This window comes from Camponotus floridanus, unplaced genomic scaffold (genome assembly GCF_003227725.1).
Source record: "Camponotus floridanus strain SB8 unplaced genomic scaffold, Cflo_v7.5 scaffold2, whole genome shotgun sequence".
NCBI lineage: Eukaryota > Metazoa > Arthropoda > Insecta > Hymenoptera > Formicidae > Camponotus > Camponotus floridanus.
This window is the reverse complement of record NW_020229325.1, coordinates 2943810-2971649: the sequence shown is the minus strand read 5'-3', so window position 1 is coordinate 2971649 and position 27840 is coordinate 2943810. Positions and strand designations below refer to the sequence as shown.

Genomic DNA, 27840 nt, shown 5'->3' with positions numbered 1-27840 from the left:
ATAGTAGACTATAAAATACATAGACGAGAAGCATTAAAGCATATTATTTTCAGAGACGCTTTTTTGCACATGCGCAATGAACATCGTATCATTGAAGTATTAAATTCGTAAGAAAAATGGACACTTTAGGTCTTTTATTTTTAGAAACAATTTGAAAATGCTGTAAAAATAAAAAAAATATGCTTCAAAATATATATTAAATAATTGCAAATTTTTTTTGCAATAAAAATATTCAGGAATTTTGGTGCATATTTGTTGCACCTTTATGCGCATGCGCTAGATAAAGTTTCTTTGAGAACACACTGTTAACAGTTGACAGCGGCTGTCAAAGCTTAGATTGTGACCATTTGTTTCTGACAGTTGTGCATCACATTTTTAAATTGCTGCCGAGATCCACAGTGTTTAGCAAGTTCCTAACCAATCGAAAATGGTCCAATAATTAAAAAATAAAAGCAATTAAATATACATATATATATACTGATAATACAAAACTAATACAGTAAAATAATCGTCAAAAACTGCACATAATTTTTTTAAACTCAAAATAAGTTTATGAAATTCACAAACCTATCTCAAATTCGAGGAACACACTGAAAAACCGTTATTAAAGATCGGTTGATGGCACGTTAAACACCCCTAAAAAAAAAAAAAAAAAAAAAAAGGGAAGAAGACATTGAGTTTTTTATTCCTTGAAAATTTATATTTTAAAATTGATTTCTGACATGTAGTTCTTTATAACAGTAGAAGAAGTAGATTAGAAAATTAGATACACAAGTTTGTTTTTATTTCAACATTTGGATTAGCAACTATAATGAGTGTAAACTGATAAACTGATGATTCATGATTTACGTTATTACGCTATATTGCGATTAAAAAAAAAGTTGCAAATATTTAACTGAAACGTCAAACTTAATGCAGAAAAAGGATTTATGACAATGAGAACCAGAAGGACCATCGCCATTCTCGGAGTGGGCTTGATCCTTGCTTGTTGCGTGATGATCTATTTAATGATGGATTTAACTCTCTTTCCACCTGGGCAAGATTCCAAGCTTTCCATAAATGATGTAAGTTATAACAGTACTGCTTACAACACATTAATATTCAAGTGTATATAAGATTTATTGTAAATTATAAAATTATATAAAATTATATAATATGATTCTTTTAGAATCAATGGCTTCATTTTGAAAACAGACTCGCAAAATTAGAAAAGGATTTTGATAAGCATCATAAAGTTATGAACGCTTTGCAAGAACAAGCGGCGAAAATTAAACATAATTTTATACCAAACATACAAACAGTTGCTCACTCAAATTATTCCAATGCTACAATACTACATGCAGGAAAAAGTCTCATGTGTAATTTTAATATTCAGAAAGTTCCAGAAGTTGATATACAAATGTTGGAATTGTACAAGCAATTAGAGTTTGACAATCCAGATGGTGGGGTCTGGAAGCAAGGCTGGAATATCATATATGATGAAAAACAATGGCATCCTAACAGAAAATTAAAGGTATTTGTTGTGCCGCATTCGCATAACGATCCTGGATGGTTAAACACTTTTGAAAAGTACTATATATTTCAAACAAGAAGCATATTAAATAATATGGTGACTAAGTTAAGTGAGGATAAGAGGCGCAAGTTTATTTGGGCGGAAATATCATTTTTTAAACTCTGGTGGGACGACCAATCCAAGGTAATAAGGGATGAAGTGCGTCGCTTGGTACATGATGGACAATTGGAAATTGTATCAGGAGGATGGGTAATGCCCGATGAATCCGTATCACATTGGATTGCTCAACTCACACAACTAACCGAGGGTCATCAGTGGCTAAAATATAATCTAGATTATACGCCAAACTCGGGATGGGCCATTGATCCCTTTGGCCTCTCTCCCACTATGCCATATCTCTTAAAGAATTCAGGCTTAGAAAATCTCTTGATACAAAGAGTACATTACTCAGTCAAGAAGAAACTGGCTAGGGATAAGAATTTAGAATTTCGCTGGAGACAATTATGGGATAACGATGGCTCCACAGAATTGTTTAGTCACGTTATGCCGTTTTACAGTTATGATATTCCTCATACATGCGGACCAGACCCGAAAATATGCTGTCAATTTGATTTTTACAGAATGCAAAACTTTGGTCTTAGCTGTCCATGGAAGATCCCTCCAAAGACTATTACTAAAGCAAATGTAGCAGAGAGAGCGACGCTTTTGCTAGATCAGTACCGTAAAAAGGCGCAGCTTTTCAAGACTCAAGTGGTTCTTGCACCTTTAGGCGATGATTTCAGATATACACATACCGCCGAGTGGGAAGCTCAGTATGACAATTATCAAAAACTTTTCGATTACATGAATGAACATCAACATTTGAACGTCCAAATACAATTTGGAACTTTGAGCGATTATTTTGAGGCAGTCAGAGAGAAACGCACTTTAAACGAATTTCCGACTCTGTCCGGCGATTTCTTTACGTATTCTGATAGAGATGATCATTATTGGAGCGGCTACTATACTTCTAGGTAGAAAAATTTTTAATCTTAAATCTTTCGATGATGATAAGTTTAAACATTAATCTATTATAATCTTTATGTATAGGCCTTTCCACAAACGACTGGATCGTGTATTGCTAGGTGCTCTAAGAGGATCAGAAGCATTAGCTGCTATAGTTTGGGCCAAAGGTAATGATCAGTTAGTAGAAGGGACTCTCGCATCTCGTTTGAGCAAGGCTAGAATGTGGCATTCTTTGTTTCAACATCATGATGGAATCACTGGAACTTCCAGAGACAATGTTGTAATAGATTATGCTCAAAAAATGATAACGGCGTTGAATAACTCGGCTCATGTACTTCAACAATCTATAGCACATTTATTGAAAACTCCGCAAGTATCGCCTATAGATGTGGAAGCTGTGTACTTTTCGTTAGACGAAACTAGGTACGAGAATAATCTACAAGTGATAACATTTCACATATGCGGCGAAAAATATAATGTATAATTATCTTTCGAAGGTCACATCACACAAGTGCAGGTGAGAAGCACGTTCTTAATCTTGGTGACGATAATCCTTCGAGAAAGATTATCCTGTACAATTCTCTCCCAAGACAGAGAACGAGAGTGCAAACTTTGATAGTATCAACACCATTTGTCAGAGTTACAGATCGAAGAGGTCAAATTGTCAAGTGTCAAATATCTCCCATTTGGATTGGTTCGGCTGCATTATCTGCAGCCAGATACGAGTTATCATTTTTAGTTACTGTACCAGGATTTGGTATCACTACGTACATAGTTCACGTGCTACACAAGGCATCGTATGCAAAGTAAATGTGATAAAATGTTTATGTATAAAAAGGTGATTCAAAAAAATGTATACAATAATGTAGACCATTATTGCGTCATACTAATTTTCTGTATACTTTTCTTTCTTATTTTGGATCACCTTATAAAATAATGCATATATTAGAAATTTAATACATTCTATGCTTTTCTTTAAAATAGAGAAGTGTATCCAGCTAATGTCACTATCTTTAATACTGACATTAATCTTCCATCGGTGCCTGGTTTAGATCATCTGACAATTTTGCCGCATATGCAAGAATTCTCCATCACTCAACGGCCAGAATTGTCCGCCTCTTTCGGGAAATCTGGTCTGTTGAAAGCTTTGCGAGTCGGCAACGTTACATTTCCTGTGCATTTGGATTTTGTAAAATACGGTACTAGAGGCTCTGGCAAAGATAAAAGTGGTGCTTATTTATTCCTGCCCGACAAACAGGAACCAGATCCAGTATTTATAGATAGCAGGACGATCGTTCATTTAGTAACTGGACCAATTTTATCAAGAGTCTTCATAGAATTGCCGCATGTGCGACATACTTGTACATTGTTCAATTCTCCTGGCAGTGACGGACTCGGATTGCACATACTCAACGAAGTTGATATAACGGAAACGCAAAATTACGAACTTGCAATGCGTTTCAATACGGATATCGCATCCGGCGATCAATTTTTCACGGATTTAAATGGACTCAATGTAAGATAATTCAAGATATAGTAATTTTAAAAAATTAGATTTAATTTTTGACGAAATTTGCGAAAGTCACTTTTCCTATTAAATAATATATATATATATTTTTTCTTTTTTTTAAATTTAGATGATCCGACGACAAAGATTTCCTAAGCTTCCCACACAAGGCAATTACTATCCAATGGCAGCAAGTGCATATATAGAAGATAAAAGAGTTAGATTAACAGTCACCACAGCACAGCCATTAGGTGTAGCCTCTATGGCATCTGGTCAACTTGAGGTAAATTAAATAGATTTTATCTTATCAAAAACTTGACGCATATATTTACAAAAAATATAATAATAAGCTTAAAAATAAAACTATAACAAAGTAATGTATGCAATTACATGTATAAAAAAATGTGTATTTAGAAAATGTCTTAATATTATATATATAATATGCCATATTTGTGTGATTTTCATAGATTATGCAAGATAGAAGGTTACTTCAGGATGACAATCGAGGATTAGGGCAAGGCATAATGGACAATTTATTGACAAATCACATATTCACTTTAATTCTAGAAAAGAGGGAAACAAATTGTCCTTCTACTGTACCATCAGCAAATCATCCTGCAGGGCTGTTGTCTTTAAGCAGCCATTTAACTTTGGAAGAATTACTACATCCAGTTATAGCGCTGCATCCTCGCAACTCTCTGCCGTTCGATCTACACGCGCATTTCTCACCGCTTCGATATGATCTTCCAGTAGATCTAAACATTGTTAGTCTCCGAGTGTTCCCTATTCCTGAAGGTGCTGGCAAAGGTATTGGTATGGTGTTGCACCAATCAGCCTTAGATACGTGTTTTAACAATTCTCTTCTGCGACATTTCAATGTTTCGGAATCAGGAGAGATAGATTTAACGAAATTCCTCAATGACATGGAGGACTGGACTATAAGTAAAGCACCCCTTACGTTCCACAATGTTGGACCGTCTCTGAAATCGCCCATTATAAATTTGTGTCCACATCAAATATTGCCGATTTTGTTTCATAAAACGCAGTCTTAATCAGGAAGAAAATATAAAAGAAAAACCCAGCATATTTTTTCTTTTTATCCACGTAAATTTTGTTTACTCAAGATTATATAATCCAAGTGTGCTGATGTTGGACTCGAATTGTCTAACTTAAATCTGAAACAGTATTAGTTCATGAAATTGTTATTGTTTTGATTAAGTATCTTAATATAGATTATATATATGTCACAAATACACTATTTAAATACATTAATGGCTAGTCAAAACTATAAGTATAAGAAATCTATCCTCTTTGAAATTGCATAGGTATAATGTGTATTTAAAAGAGATGAAAAGATTTCAATATGTATTTTATCTCATGCACAAATAGCCACACATGTGTGCATGTAGATGCAATGAATTAATAATTACATATGCATGCACACACATAAAACTGAAAAAAAGGTACATTACATTTCTCATAATTACAATTATTCTCATAAATAAAATTATCATTGGTTATTGGATTTAATATTTATCACTGTTTTGGTAATTTTGTTGTTTTTAATTTATATTATAAACTAAATTATATTATAAATATTCTTGATATTGAAATACTCTTGTGATTTAATAACATTTCTAAGTATATAAAAAAAGAAAAGAATTTCAGAATAATGCTGATAATGAAGCATTTGAGAATTAAAAGAATATTAAATCAAGTATTATTTGGAGGGACAATTTTTAGTAGAAAACATCATTTTTCTATTATAAAATCAGCTACTATTTCTTGATTTGTTATCCTTTAAATCTCAAATGTTATCAGTGTTTTAATATAAGATAAGGAATATAATTTTATTTTATAATTTTTCATATTTCCATATTTGCATAAACATTTGGTTTAAAAAAAAAATGATACACTAAAAGATATTATAAAATTTATGATTGAATATTGTGAATGTAAATGAATGTAACATATTCTCACTGCACATTTAGTGTTAAATATGATTTTTTTAAGTTCTCGACTTATTTGTTCTCTGATATAGGAAGGCTATATTAAATATAAGATATATAAGATATATAGATTTAAATAGTTAGTTTTAATATTAGAGAATTGAGTGAGAATATGTAAACCAGTATAACAAAACTATTTCTTTATCAAAGTACTTACTAGTCAATTATAGATTCTATAAGATAGACTTGATTTGCATAGCAATTTTATACCTGTACTACATTGTATACACATTAGTATGAAAAATGTTAAACAAGGAAAATTCTAGAAAAAATGAATAGAAATTTTATGTATAATGTAGTACAAAAATAATTTTAACAATATGTCAATGAGAAATGTTATTAAAAGTATCATCATTACGTTAATCTATTTGTAATAATATTGATAAGTTTATTACCCAAGCGTATAGAAGAATTGTATCGCCGACAGATTGCGTTTAAAAACTGTTAAAACAATTTTCAACATTTGATTCTGATATGCCATAGATTCCAGAGCTGACATCATAAAACGGCCAAGACCTTTACGTCTAATCTCTGATTCCAATTGTAATTCATAGCTATATACATACATATAAATATTTAATTTTTATCACACATTTAGAGTTTTATTTTATATGTATATATATATAACTTGTAAATATAATATACCTACCAATATAATACTACATCGCCATTGTCGATATCAAATCGGAAATGTGAAAAGCCTAAAAATTTATCATTACACGATGCTATTAAGTACCAAGCCATTTCTTCTGTTAGTTCTGCTTGTTTCTCAGCTGCGTCCCAACCCCAAGTAGACTGTTCATACATATCTTTCATGTTTCTCTCCATAATGTCAAATATCCAAGAAAGGCATTCCGGCTGTGCATCTTTTGCTCTAATACAAGACAATTTTATCGTATAATCTGTTGTAATATATTCATGGAATTTGTCTAAAGTTTCCAAAGGATTTGTCAAAGCATTTGCCTTGTTAATTAACTGTTGTTGTACTGCTGCCTTGGATGCCAACAGCTGACGCCTTGTCTTTCTGGCTTTTTTCTAGAAAATAAAAAAAATTAGAATATTCAAATGCCGATTAAATTTTCTTAATAAACAACTCTATGCACAACAAAGTGCTCAGGTTGGCAAACTAACCTGCATAGTTGACGATATAAATTCTAAATTTTACACTTTTCTCAATCAAACATTATACACATATACGTAGTCTATAAAATTATTTTCTCTAGTATTTTATACTCTGTAACAATGAAGAAATTATCAATTATAAAGTTAAATAATTTGAATACCAAGCTACAATCAACGCGAATCGCGTAAAGTGCACGATACAAAACGTGCATCCAGGAACACGATGATTCAATTGAGCGACTAAATAACAGTCGAATGTGATTGGTGAATTCAGAAATAAAAATCAATCAACCAATTGACATTGCTGTATTGGACGGATTCTCTTTTTCGCGCATGCGAATTGAATATATCAATAAAGTAATTAAATCTTATGGAATAAGATCCCGTATGGCCTTCGTTTAATCATTTTTAGAAATTATCTAAATATTTCTGAAAAATTAATTGAAAGCAAAATAAAAAATATGCATAAATTATATTAATTATTTTTTTATTTACGCGTTTATTTAACTTGTCGCTTGTCTCTGCGAGATCCCGCCAAAACTGAAGTACCTGTCACGTGGCTGTCATCGCCATCGTTACGTCACGCATGCGCATAAAAGGGGGTCTGTCAGCCACGCTACTGTCATTGTCATATGGGCAAATCCATATGGAGCTCAATCAGTCATAACGAAGAGAGATAGAAGCCCGATATATATATGTATGCGTGTACTTTGATCCATTAGTGGACGGAAATTGAAGGAAAGAAAAAGAAGGAAGATAGAGATCAGTCGCGGACTCGCAACATGTAATGATGTGCGATGGCCCGTCAACGTTTTACACACACTCGAGTCACCTCTACTCCGTTTCACTTGGCTGTGTAATGATACGAACGTATGCGACTTTGACAAAAATGATCGATGACTGATTGTCAGAACGAGAAAATTCATATCATCCAACATTGTGCACGTGTGGAATATATTATTATACGTATCGTAGCTCGTGTATTTGAAGGTTGGAATTGACGTAAGTTCATCATTTTATTTATAGATCAGTAGTATTTGTAGTTAATTCTCCACATTCGACACAACTTTTTATAGCGTTTGCTTCTCGTTTTATAATCGTGACTCAATTGTGCACCGCGTAAATATCTTGGATCTTAATTGACATGAATTCTGACGTATTGCGTATAGGTTAAGAGTACTTCAGTTTAAAAACAAATACTTATTTGTTACATTAATTTATATAAAATTTAATTTATATAAAAATTTATATCAAATTTGCTTATATACTTTGATATTAAATATATGAGGTGTCTAAATGCAATGACAAACACTTTAATGATGAGATATACTTAATGTATATTTTGCTAGAAAAAAGATGACAATATATCATTATTAGATTTTAATTCCTCAAAATGTTTATATATTAACTGTTTATATTTAGAAAACATTTTGTGTATAACAATTTTTAATATGCAATAGTGTGGTCCAATGGGGCTGACCAAATTTGCTATAAATTTACAGAGTAGTATTTATTACGTCATTTATGATCATCTTATTTATGTGTACAATAATATATGTTAATGATCTATTATGGAAAATTAATACATGTTAATATTCAAAAAGATATACATATATATATATATATATAATATATATATATATATATATATATATATATAATATATAAATAAAATATTTCTCGCACTTTTAACTAAACAAGAGTTTATTTAGACAAAAAATTAACATATGTGTATACATATATATATATATGTATATACATACACACATATGATTATATATAAATCAAATATGCAATCAAATTTTTATTTATCATCATATGTTAATTTTTTGCGAGAAATATTTTTAACAAAAATGAATTTATTAATTTATTTATATCGTGCCTATATTTATGAATTATATTTCTCAATATAACATACTTTCTAAAAATATATGTATTGCTAAAAATATTCTATTACACATCCAATTCACATGCGCGCGCGCATATGCATATGTATATCATTGAAATGTCTATATATATATAATTCGGAACTGTGTAATCTTTTATTTTATAATAGAACAATATAATATTTATTATTTCAAATAAAGCAATGTTGATAATATTGAATATTTTTATACTTCAGCTTATTGTGTCTCATAGTCTAAAGGAATGGCTGAAGAGGAAAAAGCTGTTCCCTCATCCATGACACAATGCTATGAAAATTACATTATAGTTGATGTGGGTGCCAATTTAACGAATAAGAAGTATAGTCGAGATTTAGATAGTGTAATACAAAGGGCAAAGGATGCTGGTGTACAAAAGATTATGGTGATAGGTGCCAGCATTCGTTCCAGCAAAGAAGCCTTGAGGCTAACTAGAATATATCCTGGGACACTTTACTCGACAGCTGGTATACACCCGCATGATGCCAAATCTTGGGAAGATCCAGACACTTTGCATGAACTGGAAACCATAGCCAATAATCTTGAATGTGTTGCAATTGGAGAATGTGGCTTGGATTACAGTCGCGACTTCTCAGCCCCAGAGACTCAACGCGCTGTATTTCATAAACAAATAGAATTAGCTTGTACATTAAATAAGCCATTAGTAATACATGAAAGAAGTGCACAAAAAGATGTGTTGGAGGTTCTTAGTCAATATAAGAATCGTTTACCGCCCGTTCTGATTCACTCCTTCATTGGCACTGCGGAGGAGGCACAGATTTACTTGAATCAAGGCTTTTATCTAGGTATCACGGGTTACTTATGTAAGGATAAGTCTGATAGCGGAATAAGACAATTGTTAGAAGGTGGACAGGTGCCATTAGATAAAATCTTAGTAGAAACTGACGCACCATTTATGTACCCCAATACTAGAGCCAGCAAATTACCCGCACACGTGAAAGACGCTTTAACCGAACGTTCTATGATGTTCCTCCATCGTTATTGCACCTTTCAACGTAATGAACCATGTGCCTTGCCTGCGATTGTAGAAATGGTAGCAGCATTTATGCGAACTACGCCGGAGCAAGTTGCGTTAGCTACCGCTTTTAATGCTCTAAAATTATTCGGTTTAAATCAATGATAATATTCGGATCTCACAAAATTATATAAAATGGTGCTAATTGTAAGAGAGCAGGTGCTATATGAAAGTTTTATTACTATGACAGTTTTATTACGATTTTTAATGTATAAAGCTTTACTTTTTTTTGGAGTCCAATTCATTTCTTTACAGTTTTTTTTCTTTTTTATCAGAAAAATGGCAGTTATATAATACTTAAGAAAACTGATTTAATAAATGCCTGCTTGCAGATTAAGATAAAGTTGATAATAAAATTTACTTATAATTATATAAGTTTATGTAGAAGGGTATATGTTTTACAGATATATAGTTTGTGTATATTATATCCTATGTATCACATTGTTAATTTTATATGTCAGAATATTTTTATTATATTGAGATACGTGAATTTTCCTCTTTATCTTTTCTAATTTTTATGTAAAATGTTGAATTATGTAACAGGTTGAAGCATACTTATGGTATATATGTAGATACAGATCTATATATATAATCCAGTATGTTTCATTGTTAATGCATTATATATTTTTGTACAAATATAAATTGTTATATAAACATTTTTTTTAAGTATTGTCAAAGACAATATTTCTTTTTCTCTTGACGAATATATGAAATTCATAACTTCAAAATTAAAAGCGTGCGAATTTAAAATTAATAAATGCACAAAAGAATTGATAGATTTATATCAATCATTTAATTATTTGAATAAAAAGTTGCATGTTTTCCTTGTTATATTTTTAAAATATTTACTGCATTTTATATATTTCTGTATCATGATATATATATATATATATATATATATATATATATATATATATATACACACACACACACACATATACACACACATACGCGCGCGCATAGATACACATACACATACAGTGTATCAGAGTCCACCCCTAACAGGTTCTTGAGATTATTTAAAGACTTTTTCTCAGCGAAAATGTTGAGACATCAATAATTTTTAATAAATTAACAATTAAGAAACAAAACATTTCGCAAACTAAACTTGAGAGGCGTCCATATTTTATCAATTGTATGTTTGTTCAGTCTGTTAACTTATATGTTATTATTCATCATAAAATATTTAAATATATAATTTTTAATTATAATTCGTATATATGTACGAATACATGTACGGATGTACATATAAATATATGAACTTTACAGACTATTGACAAAAGTTTTTATAATTTCTCCTCTTGATCTTTATGTTATTGAAGTCTAAAAGTAGAATTATTGAAATATAATTTCTTTAATGGAAAAATAATTTGTATTTTTATACTTATAACAATGCATGTACATAATAATACAAATAACAAAAGTCCAAAAAAGTATATAAATGTAATGTACAATGTTGCGTATCACATATTATTCCTACATATTTTTATACATAATCTTCAGGATCTTAGCAAAGTCCTAGAAAATTGAACGATTGAACTATTCAGAGCGAATGATGTAAGGATGATGCACGACTGAAGTACAGAAAATATTTAATAATGTTAGAAACAAAAACAACTAAGAATGTTAAGTTTGGTTCTGATGAATTTTATAAATAAGTTATTATTCACAATATATAAAAATCTTGTTTATTTTAATTAAAAAAAAACTATATCTAGTTGCTATCACTTTCTGATAATTCTGCCTCCTTCTTGACCTTTCGTATTACACGCTTTCCTTTTTTTGTTTTACCTAAACCTTGTTTTGATTTTCTAAGTACCTCTATAGCATGCAATTTTCTTTCTAACGCACATTCTTTGTCCTTTTCTCGTTGTGGTATATATTCCTTGGTATATTTTTTTTTATCAATGGATTTAACGGGCTTACTGCTGGTAGCATCTTTTGGAAGCGATTCCTCATGAGTCTCATCTGTTGCTATCTCGACTACATCTTCTTTGTTCAATTTTTGGACAGTATTGCTTTTTTTACTTCTTTTAGATTGAGATTCGTCATTCACATTTTCTTCATCCATATCGACATTATTTAATCTGCATAGAGCTTTTTGCACTCTTTTACTCAAGGTTGGCTCGATAGATCGCGGCAATATTTTTTTTTTAAAGTACATGTCCAACAATTTTTGATTTTTGTTTTCTTCCAGTCTTTTTAATACTGGTACCATTGTGTCATCAAATTTGCCTTTCGTCCATCCAAATTTCTGTCTGGTATAATCGCAAAGAAGCACAACATTTGGTTTACCCCAAGTAAAAGTCTCTTTTGATTCATCGATCGTAGGAAAAAGGTACGCTTGAGCGACTGCTTGATTTGGAAAATCTGAAATTACCATTTGTTATTATTTACTCTATTCTTTATCTATCATGTCTTGTAGATGATTACCGCTTACCTCTATCCAACTTCACGTTTCGCAACTTATTGCGTAAACCCATTTTTCCGGAAGGTTTTCCCTCCTTAATCCACGAGCAAAACTTGTATAATCCGTGTAATATGTTATCCCCTTCGGCGGGAAAGGCGGCTAATATTTCTAGCGCAGTGACTGGTCCAATACCAGCCACTCCTGTAGTATAATCACTACCAACCAAAAGAGCCAATTGTATTAATTGGTTCCGACTAAGTTCTGCAATATATGGTACAAATATGATGTTATAAACATACACACACATATATATTAATAAAATTTTTGTAAAGAATAATATTTGATTTTATAATTAATTTTAAAGTAATTCTTCACAAAAATTTTAGATGATACATATTTTTATTTTAAGAAGGTATTAATGGCTGTCTCGTGCTTACTAAAATGATGTTGAATATCATAAGCATGGAACTGTAGTACTCTTCTATTATTGTTGAAAAAGTTTTTGTACACATATTGACCTCCAAATAACCAAATATCGGAGTCGTCTGTAATCGTACCATTAGTGAGTTCAATTTGTTCTAAGTATGCGCACTGCGCTTCTGCTTCCATAGGTGCTACTATATATGGTATCCCGAATAAACGTAACAATTCCTATAAATAAACATAATATAAAATACATGCAATATAATTATATAACAAAAATTATTTCCAATATATCCTGAAATGTACCTGTGCCTCGGTTTGTATCTGATCGGAAATATTGGTAGCTTGTCTCTCAAATTTGCCAATGCCTTTGGTAAGTTCTTCTTGCTCACATTCTAATTGTCCCTGCAATTAACAAATTCACACATTCAAATAAATAAATAAGACTTAAAAAATTGAAATAACATTAATTTGTTTACAGAAATAATATTGAAAATATATACCTTCAATTCTATTAAATCTTCTTCATTTGTAGGCAATACTGTTCTCTTCTCTTGTATGTATTCATTACAAGTATCATCTTCAGTAAGTAAATCCGTATTATTTTTTTGAACTAAGTCGTTGGAGTCTTGAAAATCATGTATTTTGTCTTCATCATTCGATATATTCTCAATTAACTGAGTATTTTCTAATAACTTGATTTTTGTTTTTTCTATGATCAGCTCCTCAGGTATAGTATCCAATAAATTAGTTTTCAAATTCTTGTTTTCAGAAATTAATGGTATTCGGTGCTTATCATTTTCATTGATAGACTGTTGCATACAACATATTTGTTCCAAACTAGTTGGTAAATCTTTATTTTTATCCGTCTTCTCAAATATATCGGCGAAAATATCGTCTTCTAATTTTTCATCAGGCTTGAAAGTTATCTCAACATTTTCTTTCTTTGTAATATTTTTTTGTGATATTTCCACATAAGGTATTGGAACGTCTTGAATTTCTATAAAATCATCAGAATCGGAATCTGATGTGTCTGTTTGTACTGTTGAAATTAATTCAACATTCATATTGTCATTAGATTTTGTAGGAGAAGAACGTTCTTCAGACCTCCTTGAATTATCAATTGGAAATGTGACATTAGATGTTACATCTGATGTTTCAACATTATTTTTTAATGATTTTTCTTTAAAATTATCCGATTTCACATTAGATGAAATTAATTCGGTAGTCATATTGTCATTAGATTTTGTAGGAGAAAAAGAATGTTCCTCAAATTCCACTAATTTATCTGAAGATATGACATCAGATGTTACATCTAATACTTCAGTCTTATTTTTTAATAGTTCCTTTTTGGTGAAATTATCCGATTCCATGTTAGATAAAATTAATTCGACAGTCATATTTTCATTGGTCGTGCATGCATTTTGCATATTTTGTGATTCTATAGATTTCGAAACTCCCACATAATTTTCAGGAAGTGAAAATTCCGATTTAGCAATTGTTGGATTTCTACCTTCAGTTAATTCTGAATTAGTATTTTTCTCGTGCAGTTTTACATCTTTGTCTGCGGTTTTTATTTTACGACTTTGGTCTTTATTGTACTTCATGAGATGCATGATTTGATTCTGAGACAAACCACTATATTCTAGTAAATATGCTAATGCTGGATTCGTCGCATTTTTGCTTGATTTTTTATCTAACGGCGCCAGTGATTCGTTCATATCAATTTCAGATTCTCTATCACTGTCAAGTGCATTTTTATTTTCGTCACTCGTGATAAATGAAAAATCGTGAATCATATCAATGTCATCATCGGAATCATTTAATTCATATTCGTTTATGTCTTCTACAATAGGTGTATGATTACTTGGGCCTGCAATAGATTTAACTTCTTCATTTATATTTTGTAAGATATCATCTTCATCCGTTTCTGATTTATTAGAATCTTTTACTAATGCGTTCTTGTCTGTGAAATGATATATAACTTTATTATATTATAATATATAATATATAATAATATGTAGTTATTACAAAGAATTGTGATACACATACCACTGATGTAAATCAATCTTGTTGTACTGTCTGCGGCTATTCGAAAAGCTGCGTCGTTGCCTTTCGTATTAACGCCTTGTTCAGTCAGTAATTTATCTAATTCTTCCAATGTTAAAGTTTTTCCACCCATTTCCTTTTCAGCAGATTCCAAAGATTCTTGTACATATCGACGTTTAAGCAAACGTGTCAGCTGGTAGCCAGAAAATTCTTGTGATTCCTATAATCATATAAGATATATAATTGATCTTGCTCCCACAGATACAATATATATGTATGTATGTAGATATACAAGTTTTTAACATTTGTACATACATACTTGGGGTATTTCATGCAAGCGACCCCAGGAATTTTGTTTCCTTGTTTCCTTAAGATCAGTAAGTATATCATAACGGACATCCGCAGGTAATGCTTTAAATTCATTGCTGGTTACATCAACATTGTGTATATTTCCCATCCATTTTGATTGTTTTCTTGGACTTAGCTCAACAGAAGTGTCAGAATCATCCTCATTATCACTAATATAAGTTTGCATATTGCTAGTGCTAGGCATATCAGGTAGAATAAACATATCTTCCTTGGAACAGTTAGTTGGCATATTTAGCATTGCTTGTATCGCTCCATTAGTTTGATCCACCTTGGAATCTTTGTTGAGAGCAGTTTTTACAACGCTGTGCTTTATCAAGTTGTTTATCAAATCTGCCTTCATCTTCTGCGCCTTACTTGTGGCAATAGATTTCTGCTTCCTGCGCAAGGCCTGTGAACAAAAGAATGAGAAGGCTCTTTTCTCACTACCTGGTTCCCACGCTGAGAGAGCTAATTACGTACGAACAATATTATAATCAAGATAAAAGAACAGTTTTGTTTTTGCATAAATACATACTGTGCTTAAAGTTTGTAATATACTATATCTTTTTTGCATTAAATGCACAACATAAAAAAAAAGATCTTTGTTAATTAGGAAGAATATAATCCATTGTATTTACAATTGTATTTTTCTTGAGCATGGGTACACCTCCGTCAAAGACAAAAACAGGCTTGATTTTATAATATAAAAGTTTACATATTCTAGTAAATAATCCAAGCAAATGGGCATTAGGCTTAGGAGTACCATGACGATCTTGATATCCTTGCAATACTTGATATATCCATATCGATATGTCTGAAAATTTATATTATATGAATTATCTATTTCTTTTTATATAAAAATATTTAAGTAAGCAACAAAAACTTCTCATCTATTTAGATCTTCAAAACTTCAGCCATCCAAGAAAGATATTTGTAAGATGTTATATTAAAAATTATATTTTCTATCACACTTCTAACAAAATTCATCATAAATATCAGCTCACCTATTGCCAAGACCTTGCCCTCGAGGCTTTCTAAAGGTACCGGTTTTCCGGATGCTTCAAGCAGTTTCCACAGACCGTGTACCCCCATTATTTAAGTCACGTTGATCTTAAAAATAATGTACATATCGCGTGCGAAGATACGCAGCACAAATGTTTTATACGAATAGATTTATTTGGACACGTGTTTTGCGACTTAATCCATTAAATTACAATATATGAATAAAGATCAGGAGTCTTATCAAGACGTAACTTACAAATATAATATCAACAAACCGATTTCATTCGATATGTAATTAATATCGTAAACACGAGAGTATCTAAAGATCTGTTAAAAAGCGCGCGTTAGATCACGAAACAAAAATATCTTCTCCAGCCTGGCTTCGCGATCATTTAGTTTGTGATCAGCTGACGAGCTTATATCACACATATACACTCATGCTATAGATGACACACTCACAGAGTCATGATTTTATACAATGAGTTCTATAAAACCTACACGGAGCTAAATTCGAGGCAAGGTGTATTTTTGGGTGGATCTTTTTACATTTATTATCCGAGTTAAAAACATTTTTCATCAGATATGTAGTAATAAAGTGGTACAGTAGAACGCAACTTCCGGGAAGTTTTGGTTTTACTTATCAATTTAAACAAAATGAAAATGATTATATATTATTTACTTTTCTTTCAATTCATAATGCATATATAAAATGTTTTTGACATAATATTAAATAGTATCAACCAATCGGCGAATTCCTGACAAAGATAGCGATCTATATAGAATATGTGCATCTATCCTTTTCTATGAATTGAATCGTTCCTTCACCCTTAAAAAAAAAGTCCATTCCAGTATGTTATAGCTACAGACTGCTATAAATTATATTAAGCTATTAATAGCGATAAGTGATGCAAGAACAACCGCATTTAATCAGGCAGAAGAGATATTTCTTTGTCTTAATTTTATTTTAAAATGTGTTTTTATTATACTTATGTTTTATGTCGAATTCTATCCAATTAAATATATCTGTCTTTCTTTTTTTATATTTGCACGGATTAGTCGACTTATTTTTAAATTAATTTCTTGTTAATTATTGCGAAAATTAGAAAATTTGTAAAGGACTTTCGTATTTGGTTTAATTTGTACACGAGAGATGATATTACTGGATGATTATTACTGGACACATGTATAGAAAAGTCTGTGGTTATATATAAAACTTCGTGTTTATACATATGATCTCAGAAACGAGGCATTTCCGCGGATACATATTTATGAGAAATTTTTTTCTTGTTTTAACCAGGAAAATCTGCTCTTACATTTTTTACACATCTTTTTGAAACACTCTATATATCTGTGCGGCTTTTCGATTTTAATCTGCAGTCTCGAAAAAAAAATCTCGAGACTACTGGAGTATTTATAATAAATTTTTTTGAATGACTTTCCTCTGAAGTCTCCGAACGAAAAAAACAATCTCGAGGCTACTGGAATATTTATAATAAATTTTTTTGAATGATTTTCCTCCTCTCTTGCCAAGAATATTCGAGGGATTAGATAGTGAATGTAGCAAAAACGAAGTGATATAGTGCAAATATATAAATAGTACAACTAAATGCAATTTGCATTACTAATTTGTGAACATCTTTTTTTATATTGATTTAGGGCGAATAAAGATATTGAGGCGGCTACCTTTATATGAAAAATGCATATATTCTTCGAAAATGCATAAATTCATATATTGCATTTCTGTTTCCGTGTATATATATATATATATATATATATATATATATATATAGTGTATGTACATTACTCGTGAATATTCGCATTGGTTATAGATGTTTACAATAAATATAAGCTGTGAATTGATTCGACATTAATGCATTTTTCTTTTTTTTTCAGATTCTCATTTCATTAAAACAAAGTATAACAATATATTTTCTCAATTTCAATATTTATAAATTTATAGATTATTTTCTTTTCTAATATTATTCGAATATATTGTTATGTAATTTTTTATTTAATTTCTTCTAAAATTTTCTTTTTATTATACATTACTTTATAATTTACTTTATTATACATTTGGATTAAATATATATATGTAGCCCTTCCTTTTGTAAATAATTATAATGTCTTTTCTACGTTTGATCATGTAAATAGTGAAAAACAATTATTCTTTCGCAAAGTCTTGTATAAAATTTTTGCAAACTGAAATGATTTAATATATTCATATATTCAAAGTATTAATGATTGTTTTATAATTTTTTAAACTACTCTTTTTAAAAGCCGATCGTAAATTATAAAATTGTATAAGTTTGTTTAATGATAAATTGCATTGTATTTCCTACGGTAAATTCAAGTCCTTCAGTCGAGTATGTTTAATGGCAAATGAATTTTCTGGTCGCGTAGGTTTCTTTCTCATGTCTTTTAGCTCTTTTAAACATTCATTATCTCGCTGTCCTTAGATTTTTCTTATCCTGATACAATAATTTGTAATGATTTGTATTAAAGAGATTTTTTACAATAAATAAACAAATTTATACAATAAACAAATAATCGAAAATGTGTTTAAGTTTATTTTATTATATACTTTTATTATATACTCCCTTTTTTCGCAAATATATTTATATCGCATTAGAATTTTTGAAAAAACGCATAAAGTTACAATTGATTACAAAGAATTATGAAGAGAGAACAAATATATTGATAGGTGATTAAATCACCTCACAAATATTATTAAATCGAGTTAAAAGTTGCTCTTGAGAATTCTTGAATAAAGGAAACGTTTTTCGAAATGTTTCAAGCAAAATATTTCGACTAGTATCGCTCGCTTATTCACTGATGATCTCTCTCTCTCTCTCTCTCTCTCTCTCTCTCTCTCTCTCTCTTTCTCTCAGTGTGTTCTCATACACGCACATACATACTTTGGTATTATTACGCAGTATCGGCTGGGCTACACGTTTCGCATACACGGATCACGCGAGGAAATCATACAGATGCTATACATGTGTATATAGCAATATAATTGTGTATGTATATTACATATACATATATATAAATATGTGTATATATGTGTGATACATGTATATATATATGCAGTTCGCACACACATCACCTGCGCGCGCGCGCACCCACACGCACGACATTTATAGATACGGCATATATATCGTATCGTCATCATCACAGAAGTGGAGTGAGGTAGAGGCCACCCACTCTTTCCCACAGCAGGTTTTTCCCACGCCCCCCAGGGTAACCCCAACATCCTTTTGCGGCAGCAATTCCACGGCCCATGGGGACGCTGTCGGGGAGGGGGAATGACAACCGTTGGGGAGGGGAGGGGGGAGTACGAGAGAAGAGGAAGGGGCGAGCGGCACACATCAGGTAGGGGAGGCAAGGAACTGGAGGCGCTTGGGTCGGGCCATTGTACAACAGTAAAACAATAGAATCTGCAACACCAGTGACGTATGCGAGCGTGCGCAAGCGCCGTGTCATCGCGAAAAGTCGCGGACAATAAAAAAAAAAGTGTCATTGCAAATAAAGACAGAGAAAGAAAGAACGAGAGAAAGAGAAAGAGAGAGAGGACAAGAGAGTGCTCGATCTACTTTTCGAATACGTAATACAGTCTTGAAAGTGCTCGAGTTAGCAATTCAAAATGGTGCGATTTATAAATAAATTGTCTTTTTTATCTACATCGCAGAGTGGATTATAATCCAGAAAAAAAAGCGTTGCAGAAATCAGGATCCAGGATAATCGATATCCTGGAGAAGACAGGTAGGCCTCGTACAAGTTACAAACTTACTTTCTCGCCTCTTCGGGGATGTATCCGATATGTGACACTTTTAAGATCACGATTAACTTTTAACATATCGACAAGGTCGATTCTCAAATTGAAAAAAGTAACGCGCTATCGGTGAACGCGATTCGACAATTCGATAATCGAACGCGTCGACGCGGCTTCGCGAGCCGAATTCGCGAAACGTCAAATTCACGCCACTGACGTTCGCGCGCGATTTTCATACATCGATGTGAACATCGGCACACATCGGGACAGGCGCGTACTTACGAGCTCACGTGCGAGACTCCCCCCTCTCCACTCTCTCCGGCCACGTTCATGGTGCAGTTTACCTACAATATGGCAGTAATAACTCTATATCCGACGTTGCCGCGAACTCAGTCATCTGTCGGTCGTTGGCCGTGTGGGTAGGCCCTTATACCGTGCCGGTCCAATCGCGAAGAAGATTCGTCGATCACGCGTTAGGAACTCAACTGTCACTTCTCGACGTCCTGTCACTCGACGTTCAACGATTCGCGCTGTCTCGACCCCGCTGCTTTTCATCCTCGCGTCGAATTTATATTTTACTCCGTATATTTCAGATTCAATAAAGCGATCTGCCCAGAATTGGAGGAAGATTCTCCCGCGAATCTTCGCAGATCGAATTTAGATGATTTAAACTTGCCGCTACCGCTGCGACGTCGTTCGTCGCAGGGTTGGCAGGACTGTTCGGAAAATTCGGAAAGTGAACAGGTGTTTTTTGAATGGATTAGAGAGAGCATAGGCGACGGGAGGACGGTGTTTCGCGGACGGTGAATGATCGTCGAGGATTTGCCGGCCGTTCCGGATGATCGATAGCCCGGAGGATGCACGCGGGTACGCGGCTGTCATTGGCGTCCAGGCGAAAATGAGGAGGTGAGTGCTTTCGCCATGAGCTCTCTTTCCTTTTCCCCTCCGTCTGCCGGATAAATGCGCGCTGGTAACCTCTCATCTCGGTCCGAAAATGTAAATAAACAAATGCCCGACTTTCTCACACGCCGCTCCGATTGCCCTCCCTCGCGAATTTCGATTTTCTCATAATCCTACAAATCCTCGAACGACTGCACGTTATCATATTTCTCTTTTATTCTTGCGAGCAGAGCGTATTCCGCTTTTCCATCTCTTCCTTAGTGATATCAGTCAAGTTTATAATAGACACTTTTCATGTTTGAAGCTCTTATTTTTGCTTTTAATTTTTCATTTTTTACATAAATTTATATGGAATAATATCATATTAATTTAACTATTGTTTATTTTTTTATGCATGCTTTTCTGTAATTTATATGTATAATATATATTCTTGATGAGCAAAGTTCAAAATATATATTTTATATTTGATATGCAAAAATAGAGTGATATATTTAGAAGGAATTTAAATTACAAGGTCAGAATGCGTGTATGCATTAGCACATGTTTTATATTCTACTATTCATTATCATTACGTCAGACTTAGTTTGTCAGATATTTTCTTGTTATTGAATAACAAATTCACAGTCTTTCCTGTTTCTAGAATATTTAATTCAACACTCAATTATGTATTATTAGATAAATAATGTGGGAATGATAATGTTTAGGATTACGCAGATTAAAACGTATTGAGAAAATATGATGATAAGTACTATATTTCTCTTTCTCTCTCTTGCACCCTGAAATTATTGCTAACGACAATTTTGTTATAATAATTTACTAATTTGTGCTTTTCTGTTTAGTTTTAGTAGTTGCTGAAAATGTTTTTAAGAAAAGACCGACACATCTATAATTTAGGTAATTAAATAATGTCTGCAAGAAAGTTGATTACATCTTATTTATTGTATTTGGCTCTTATTAGCCTATTTCTTATCAATTCTTGTAATTTGCATTATTATATTATTTTCTCATATTATTTGATATATATCCTATAAAATTAGAATTATTATGAAATATAACAAAAACAAATTAAAAGCAAAAGCAAAATTGATATGTGAACTTTACGTATCGCTTATAAAATCCAAAGTTATAAGAATATTTGATTTAAATTTGATTTCTGCAAAGAAAATACTTTTCTACTATTTTTCTATTACTCCTAAAATGAAATTTTATTAAATTGAATGCTTCTGTAAGAGATTTTATTTTCTATATGAAGAGAAATATAAGAAAAAGAATCTTTGGGATATTTCACAAAGAATTAATAAAATTCTAAAATTTTCTTACACATATTTGATTTAGCATTAATTTTGTATAATTGATAAATTGTATTTAATACGCTTTAATTATAAAAGATCTAATTTACGTTTTTTATAATATGTATATAAACATAAAATCTCTCTCTACCTATATAATGGACAAAAGTGCTTTAATTCATGTAGGAAAAATGAGCTCAACTCGGTTCTCACGGTATGCGCGTATATACATGTATATTGTTTCCTCTTTCCTGTACTAAGACTAGCAATTCTTGGTGGTTTATTCAAAGAAAGATATCTCGAATTAATTATACTTCCCCTCCCTTTCCCCTTGTCAAAAGCAAAAATTTTTCTCACGCCGAAGTTTTAAATGAGCGGACATTTGTATGCAGTTTGGTACGCTTAATCGCGTTAATAGTGACGTTATTGCATATTATGCGAATACATTATCATGGTATAAAGTCGCGATAACACATTCATTTCCATTATGTACAATCTCTTACAATTATTTTATAATTATACACACATGTATTACACACAGATTATTTTATGTATCTACTCAATACATAATGGATACAAGTTATTAGAAATTTATTAAGAGGAAGAAACACATCATTGAATGCGTTGTTTATTTGTTTAACTACTGTTTTATATATATATATATATATATATATATATATATATATATATATATAATCGTGTTTCATTATTCTTTATTAATGCAATTAGTCTTTTATCATTAAACCATGTGCTTTTTATTTTGTTTAATTGCGTACTAGAGACTGTTATATAAAACCGTGTTTTATTGCTCTTTATTAATATCGCAAATTAGTATTTTGCTCTTAGCGTTTACACTTGTTAGATGATTCTGATTAATATTTTCATTTTGTATGTCTAATTTCTCTTCAACTCTTTATCTAACACTAGTTTCACGATATAATGATAATTATACGATTATTTAATAATTATATTTAGTAATTATGTTATAATAATTACATTTAATAATTAATATTATAATATTATTAATAATTATATTTAATATTATAATATTATAATAATTAATATTAATAATTAATATTATAATATTATAATAATTATATTTAATATTATAATATTATAATAATTATATTTAATAATTATAATAATTATATTTAATAATAATATTTTGTTGAATTATTAAACTTACATTGAGATATTTGAATTCTGGTTGTATAGGTAGGAGATCAGAAAGTCATTCTTGGCGCTTGGAAGATGAAGATATAACAGCGCCATTATAACGGCGGCAGCTTTGTTATCCCGTTCGCACCCAGGACCCGGACTTTTAAATATGCCACATCAGTTTGGACTGCCAACAATGGCACACAGTATGCAGTCTCCGCCTTCACCGACCTCAGTCATGTCCGTTTATCCTCGATTCGGCTCCGGCATCTACAGGCCCGATCAGCAGGACCAGCGATTGACCCGCGAGGCGATGGAGCGTTACTTGCGCGACCGAAGCGACATGATGATCGTGATCCTGCATGCTAAGGTCGCGCAAAAATCGTACGGCAACGAGAAGCGGTTCTTCTGCCCTCCGCCGTGCATCTATCTCTTCGGCGATGGCTGGAGGATGCGCCAGGAGCAAATGCTGCGCGAAGGCGAGAGCGAACAAAATGCCCAATTATGCGCTTTCATCGGCATCGGTAACTCGGACCAGGATATGCAGCAACTGGACCTGAACAACGGCAAGCAGTACTGCGCGGCCAAGACTCTCTACATCTCCGATTCAGACAAGCGCAAGCACTTTATGCTCTCCGTCAAGATGTTCTACGGTAGCGGGCACGACATTGGCGTGTTCTTTAGCAAGCGTATCAAGGTGATCTCGAAGCCGTCCAAGAAGAAGCAGTCCCTGAAGAACGCGGACCTGTGCATCGCCAGTGGCACGAAAGTGGCGCTTTTCAATCGATTGCGCTCGCAGACGGTCAGCACGCGTTATCTTCACGTGGAGAATGGTAACTTCCATGCGAGCTCGACGCAGTGGGGTGCGTTCACCATTCACCTCCTGGACGACAATGAGAGCGAGTCGGAGGAATTTCAAGTACGCGATGGTTACGTGCACTATGGCAGCACTGTGAAGTTGGTGTGCTCCGTGACGGGAATGGCACTGCCGCGACTGGTGATTCGCAAGGTGGACAAGCAGATGGCCAGTTTGGAGGCCGACGATCCTGTCTCGCAGTTGCATAAATGCGCCTTCTACATGAAAGACACGGATCACATGTACTTGTGTCTCTCGCAAGAGCGTATAATACAATTCCAGGCTACACCTTGCCCGAAAGAGGCCAACAAGGAGATGATCAACGATGGCGCCTGCTGGACGATTATCAGCACGGACAAGGCGGAATATCAGTTCTTCGAGGGCATGGGGCCGGTACGATCGCCCGTGACACCAGTACCACTGGTCCATAGTCTGCATCTCAACGGTGGCGGTGACGTAGCGATGCTTGAGCTCACGGGCGACAATTTTACGCCGAATCTGCAAGTCTGGTTCGGCGACGTCGAGGCCGAGACCATGTACAGATGCCAGGAGAGCATGCTTTGCGTCGTGCCCGACATCTCCTTGTTTCGCGGCGAGTGGCTGTGGGTGCGCCAGCCGACGCAGGTGCCGGTCTCCCTCGTGCGCAATGACGGCATCATCTACGCTACCGGTTTGACCTTCACGTATACGCCCGAACCCGGGCCGCGTCCGCACTGTCCTCCTGCCGATGAGATCATGCGAGCGCCGCGTGCCATGCACAATCAGGCTAATATACCGCCCGCCGCAATGCCTACCGACGTGCCCTGGAACACTCATGGACAGCCGCCGCAGTCGGGTCTCTGATATCTTCTAGATAATCGTCATAATGCGAACCAAAGTCTACGATGTAGTAGTGATACGGGCGGTGCGACGCCAATCGTGATGTCCCCCGATGACGACGACGAGGATGACAACGATGATGAAAACGAGAGTAGCAGTGACGAGTGCTCGTATCTGGCGAAAGATTTGTTGCTCGAAATCGATAATAGCGTGGCGCAACACGACGCAAACTTGGACAATACGAAGACGTAGCGTTTCGCTCAATGCACTCCACGTGTGGCACCTCCAACTCCGCGCGCTAAAACTGTCTTAGAACTCTCGTAATTTGTTAACAAAGATTTACAGAGATAATAATTTATATAGCAGTTTTTGATTTAACAGTTTACGCGAGGATGTATAGACCGAATATACGGAGTCCGATGATAAAATTTTCAAGAGTGAAGTGAATGGAATTATATAAGATTTCATTCGACACGGCGAAATAAGTTTCGTCGATATATCCGAAACACTTCCCTTGGAACTTTATCACGTCTCGTCTAGCATTTTATGAAGAATTAAAGAAAAACTATCAAACGGGCGTAGTTAGTAACGAATGTAATACACAATCTTAGTCTATACATTTGCATATTGGTCACCGAACGGTTGTGCTTTTAACACTATATCTATTACGAGAAGAGCTATTACACTCGGAAATCGGTATAGTAAGTTTCATAATTATAAAAGCATTTTTCGCTCTCTCTAGGGTGTCCGTAAAGATCGGGATGAAATTTAGTTTATATAAATTTATGTTCGAATAAGCTTTATAAGCTATAAGTTTTCGAAATGTCCAAAATTGTTCTTATAACTTTCTTAGAATTTTCAACTATATTAAATGGAATGGTATGAAATAGTTATAACTATGATACCTTATAATTCTTTAATAAAGCACATTTTCGGACATAAGTTTATATACATTTTTTTCACATGCTCGACCCCATTAACACATTGTATAATTTGGTCCTTTATAGACACCTTGTATACATCATCGCTAGATTGTAAAGCAAATATTAATTTATTGGGATCGCCAGAGAGTATTTGTTATTCCACCGCGTGGAAATGACTTCGTAAAGGGGGAAAAATGTATGGGAAAAATCGAAAAAAATTATACGGAAGTCTGAGCGTTGCCTCGCGTGAATGGTCTATCATGTACAAAGTAGGATAGAGGAAGGGATACGCAGTGTATTTTTGAACTGCCAATGTGCTCGATATTTGGTACATTTGTAAATTCGTGCGCGCACACGCAGTGTCAATAGATTTCTCTCATTATTTATTAAAAAATGCATATACTCTTTTTAGCGAATGAATGTGTGTATCACGTGAATTGGTGCTGATTGTAAAAAACGGCCAGAGATTGATTGATCAAGTCAGTGGAATTCGTATGCATTTTTTTTCTTTTTTTATATCTCGAAAAAATAATCGACCAGTTTTCAAAGTGGCATAGATTTTTCCCTGATACGCGTACGTGTTATTTTATGTACATAGTATTTCAAACGTGTGTATATCTGCAGCACACTTATTGTGATTATAATTACGTGGATCCCGGTGTAATAATAATTACATTAAATATATACCTCGAGATATTCGCGTGAAATTAATTTTTGATTAATCATTCTCTTGTAATCCTCGTATAAAGTATAAAAATCGAATCTATTATATTATATTTTTATTTTTTTTATCTTTATTCAAGAAAGAGATGGACAGATATATGGACACACGATGACGTGATGTCTGAATCAGCAGAAAGCTATTTTTAAATTATATATTTAATTATATCATCAGAGATATTTAATTATGTCATCAGATTTAATTATATTATCCGGGTGTCTACTTTCTAAAAAACCTGGAATTTTCAGAGATTTCTTTTATACTTGGAGAAATCAGAGAATTCTCATAGAATTTTATTGGGACGCAGGGGAAATTCCTAAAAGATTCTCTTTAATAGTGCTTTTATTATATTATAAGCAAATATCTACAATTATTTACAATTCGTCGATATAAATCAAATTACAAATATATATTAATATATCTTTTGTCATTGTTATTAATATATATCTATCTTTATTTATATATTCGACAAAATATTGAATGTGCAGTACATATTTTTTTATTGTAATGTTTAACAATAAAAAAATGAAGATGTTATGCAAGTGAAAAATGTTTATCTTACGAAGACAATTTAGTTTTTTTTAGTAAATTTTCAAATTTAGCATTTGAAGTTTAAGTGGCTCTACATTTCTCCTTTATATGAGAAATAGAAAACGGAAGGCAAATTATGTTCTGTATAGGTAATTTTTGTAAGATAAGCGTTTTTCATTTGCATAATATTTTCATTTTTTTATCATTAAAGATTACAATTAAAGAATATGTACACATTTAATATTTTGTTGAATAAAAACATATTTTAAAAAATTGCATGAAAAATCTTGAAGACAAGATTTGAATAGACACCCTGATCATACTTAGGAGGACTTAAGTACTATAATACTGAGTTTTCTTTCAGATAAAGGATTTTCTGTACTGTAACGTATGTTCGTTTTTCTCTGAGTATTTTTTCCAATTTGAAAAAATTTATTAAAAATTACATCTGTATACTTTATTGTAATTATATCAAGTACAATGAAGATATAAATATGAATTTTTATCTTTTCCTATATAATTTAG

At 32.7% G+C, this 27840-nt stretch overlaps 5 protein-coding genes across 8 annotated transcripts; 3 read left to right on the top strand and 2 right to left on the bottom strand.

Moving 5' to 3' along the window:
* Positions 1-301: 301 nt before the first annotated feature.
* On the top strand, positions 302-5107 carry LOC105253605 (alpha-mannosidase 2). The gene is made up of 7 exons (XM_011261724.3): positions 302-1064; positions 1169-2526; positions 2603-2941; positions 3016-3324; positions 3503-4034; positions 4156-4308; positions 4493-5107. Exons 1-7 carry the CDS (start codon positions 930-932, stop codon positions 5075-5077), a joined length of 3411 nt encoding a protein of 1136 aa, XP_011260026.1. The 5' UTR covers positions 302-929; the 3' UTR covers positions 5078-5107.
* LOC105253606 (N-alpha-acetyltransferase 40) lies at positions 5012-7367 on the bottom strand. Its single transcript, XM_011261726.3, has 4 exons — positions 7166-7367; positions 6684-7069; positions 6430-6588; positions 5012-5200 (listed from the first exon to the last, which is right to left on the bottom strand). The coding sequence occupies exons 1-4, from the start codon at positions 7169-7171 to the stop codon at positions 5122-5124; spliced, it is 630 nt and encodes a 209-aa protein (XP_011260028.1). The 5' UTR covers positions 7172-7367; the 3' UTR covers positions 5012-5121.
* Positions 7368-7780: 413 nt separating this feature from the next.
* Positions 7781-10504, top strand: LOC105253604 (3'-5' ssDNA/RNA exonuclease TatD). Its single transcript, XM_011261723.3, has 2 exons — positions 7781-8158; positions 9279-10504. Exon 2 carries the CDS (start codon positions 9305-9307, stop codon positions 10217-10219), a length of 915 nt encoding a protein of 304 aa, XP_011260025.1. The 5' UTR covers positions 7781-8158; positions 9279-9304; the 3' UTR covers positions 10220-10504.
* Positions 10505-11503: 999 nt separating this feature from the next.
* LOC105253603 (DNA repair protein complementing XP-G cells homolog) lies at positions 11504-17005 on the bottom strand. Of its 2 annotated transcripts, XM_011261721.3 has the most exons (9): positions 16349-17005; positions 15983-16158; positions 15316-15753; positions 15000-15216; positions 13451-14913; positions 13254-13352; positions 12962-13175; positions 12555-12785; positions 11504-12484 (listed from the first exon to the last, which is right to left on the bottom strand). In XM_011261721.3, the coding sequence occupies exons 1-9, from the start codon at positions 16434-16436 to the stop codon at positions 11829-11831; spliced, it is 3582 nt and encodes a 1193-aa protein (XP_011260023.1). In that variant the 5' UTR covers positions 16437-17005; the 3' UTR covers positions 11504-11828. The 2 variants fall into 2 exon arrangements, with proteins under 2 accessions (XP_011260023.1, XP_011260024.1); XM_011261722.2 differs by lacking the exons at positions 15983-16158; positions 16349-17005 and having other exon boundaries at positions 11507-12484; positions 15312-15615.
* A 2682-nt stretch (positions 17006-19687) lies between these two features.
* LOC105253602 (suppressor of hairless protein) lies at positions 19688-26808 on the top strand. 3 transcript variants are annotated; one of them, XM_011261719.3, is made up of 3 exons: positions 19688-20108; positions 20712-21024; positions 23523-26807. In XM_011261719.3, exon 3 carries the CDS (start codon positions 23635-23637, stop codon positions 25162-25164), a length of 1530 nt encoding a protein of 509 aa, XP_011260021.1. In that variant the 5' UTR covers positions 19688-20108; positions 20712-21024; positions 23523-23634; the 3' UTR covers positions 25165-26807. The 3 variants fall into 3 exon arrangements, with proteins under 3 accessions (XP_011260021.1, XP_011260022.1, XP_025263795.1); XM_011261720.3 differs by lacking the exon at positions 19688-20108 and adding an exon at positions 21858-21912 and having other exon boundaries at positions 20478-21024; positions 23523-26808; XM_025408010.1 differs by lacking the exon at positions 19688-20108 and having other exon boundaries at positions 20479-21024.
* The last annotated feature ends 1032 nt before the right edge of the window (positions 26809-27840 follow it).

What these genes read in the sequence shown, in the direction of transcription:
- LOC105253605 (XM_011261724.3), top strand. Translation starts at nt 930, where the DNA reads ATGACAATGAGAACCAGAAGGACCATCGCCATTCTCGGAGTGGGCTTG. An exon ending in CACAAGGCATCGTATGCAAA is followed by an intron (nt 3,325 to 3,502) that starts GTAAATGTGATA and finishes TCTTTAAAATAG; the next exon opens with AGAAGTGTATCCAGCTAATG. An exon ending in CGGATTTAAATGGACTCAAT is followed by an intron (nt 4,035 to 4,155) that starts GTAAGATAATTC and finishes TTTTAAATTTAG; the next exon opens with ATGATCCGACGACAAAGATT.
- LOC105253606 (XM_011261726.3), bottom strand. An exon ending in GGCGATGTAGTATTATATTG is followed by an intron (nt 6,589 to 6,683) that starts GTAGGTATATTA and finishes GTATGTATATAG; the next exon opens with CTATGAATTACAATTGGAAT. An exon ending in CAATTCTTCTATACGCTTGG is followed by an intron (nt 5,201 to 6,429) that starts GTAATAAACTTA and finishes ATACTGTTTCAG; the next exon opens with ATTTAAGTTAGACAATTCGA.
- LOC105253604 (XM_011261723.3), top strand. Translation starts at nt 9,305, where the DNA reads ATGGCTGAAGAGGAAAAAGCTGTTCCCTCATCCATGACACAATGCTAT.
- LOC105253603 (XM_011261721.3), bottom strand. Translation starts at nt 16,436, where the DNA reads ATGGGGGTACACGGTCTGTGGAAACTGCTTGAAGCATCCGGAAAACCG. An exon ending in GCTTGCATGAAATACCCCAA is followed by an intron (nt 15,217 to 15,315) that starts GTATGTATGTAC and finishes ATATGATTATAG; the next exon opens with GAATCACAAGAATTTTCTGG. An exon ending in AAGATTTAATAGAATTGAAG is followed by an intron (nt 13,353 to 13,450) that starts GTATATATTTTC and finishes TGTTAATTGCAG; the next exon opens with GGACAATTAGAATGTGAGCA.
- LOC105253602 (XM_011261720.3), top strand. Translation starts at nt 23,635, where the DNA reads ATGCCACATCAGTTTGGACTGCCAACAATGGCACACAGTATGCAGTCT.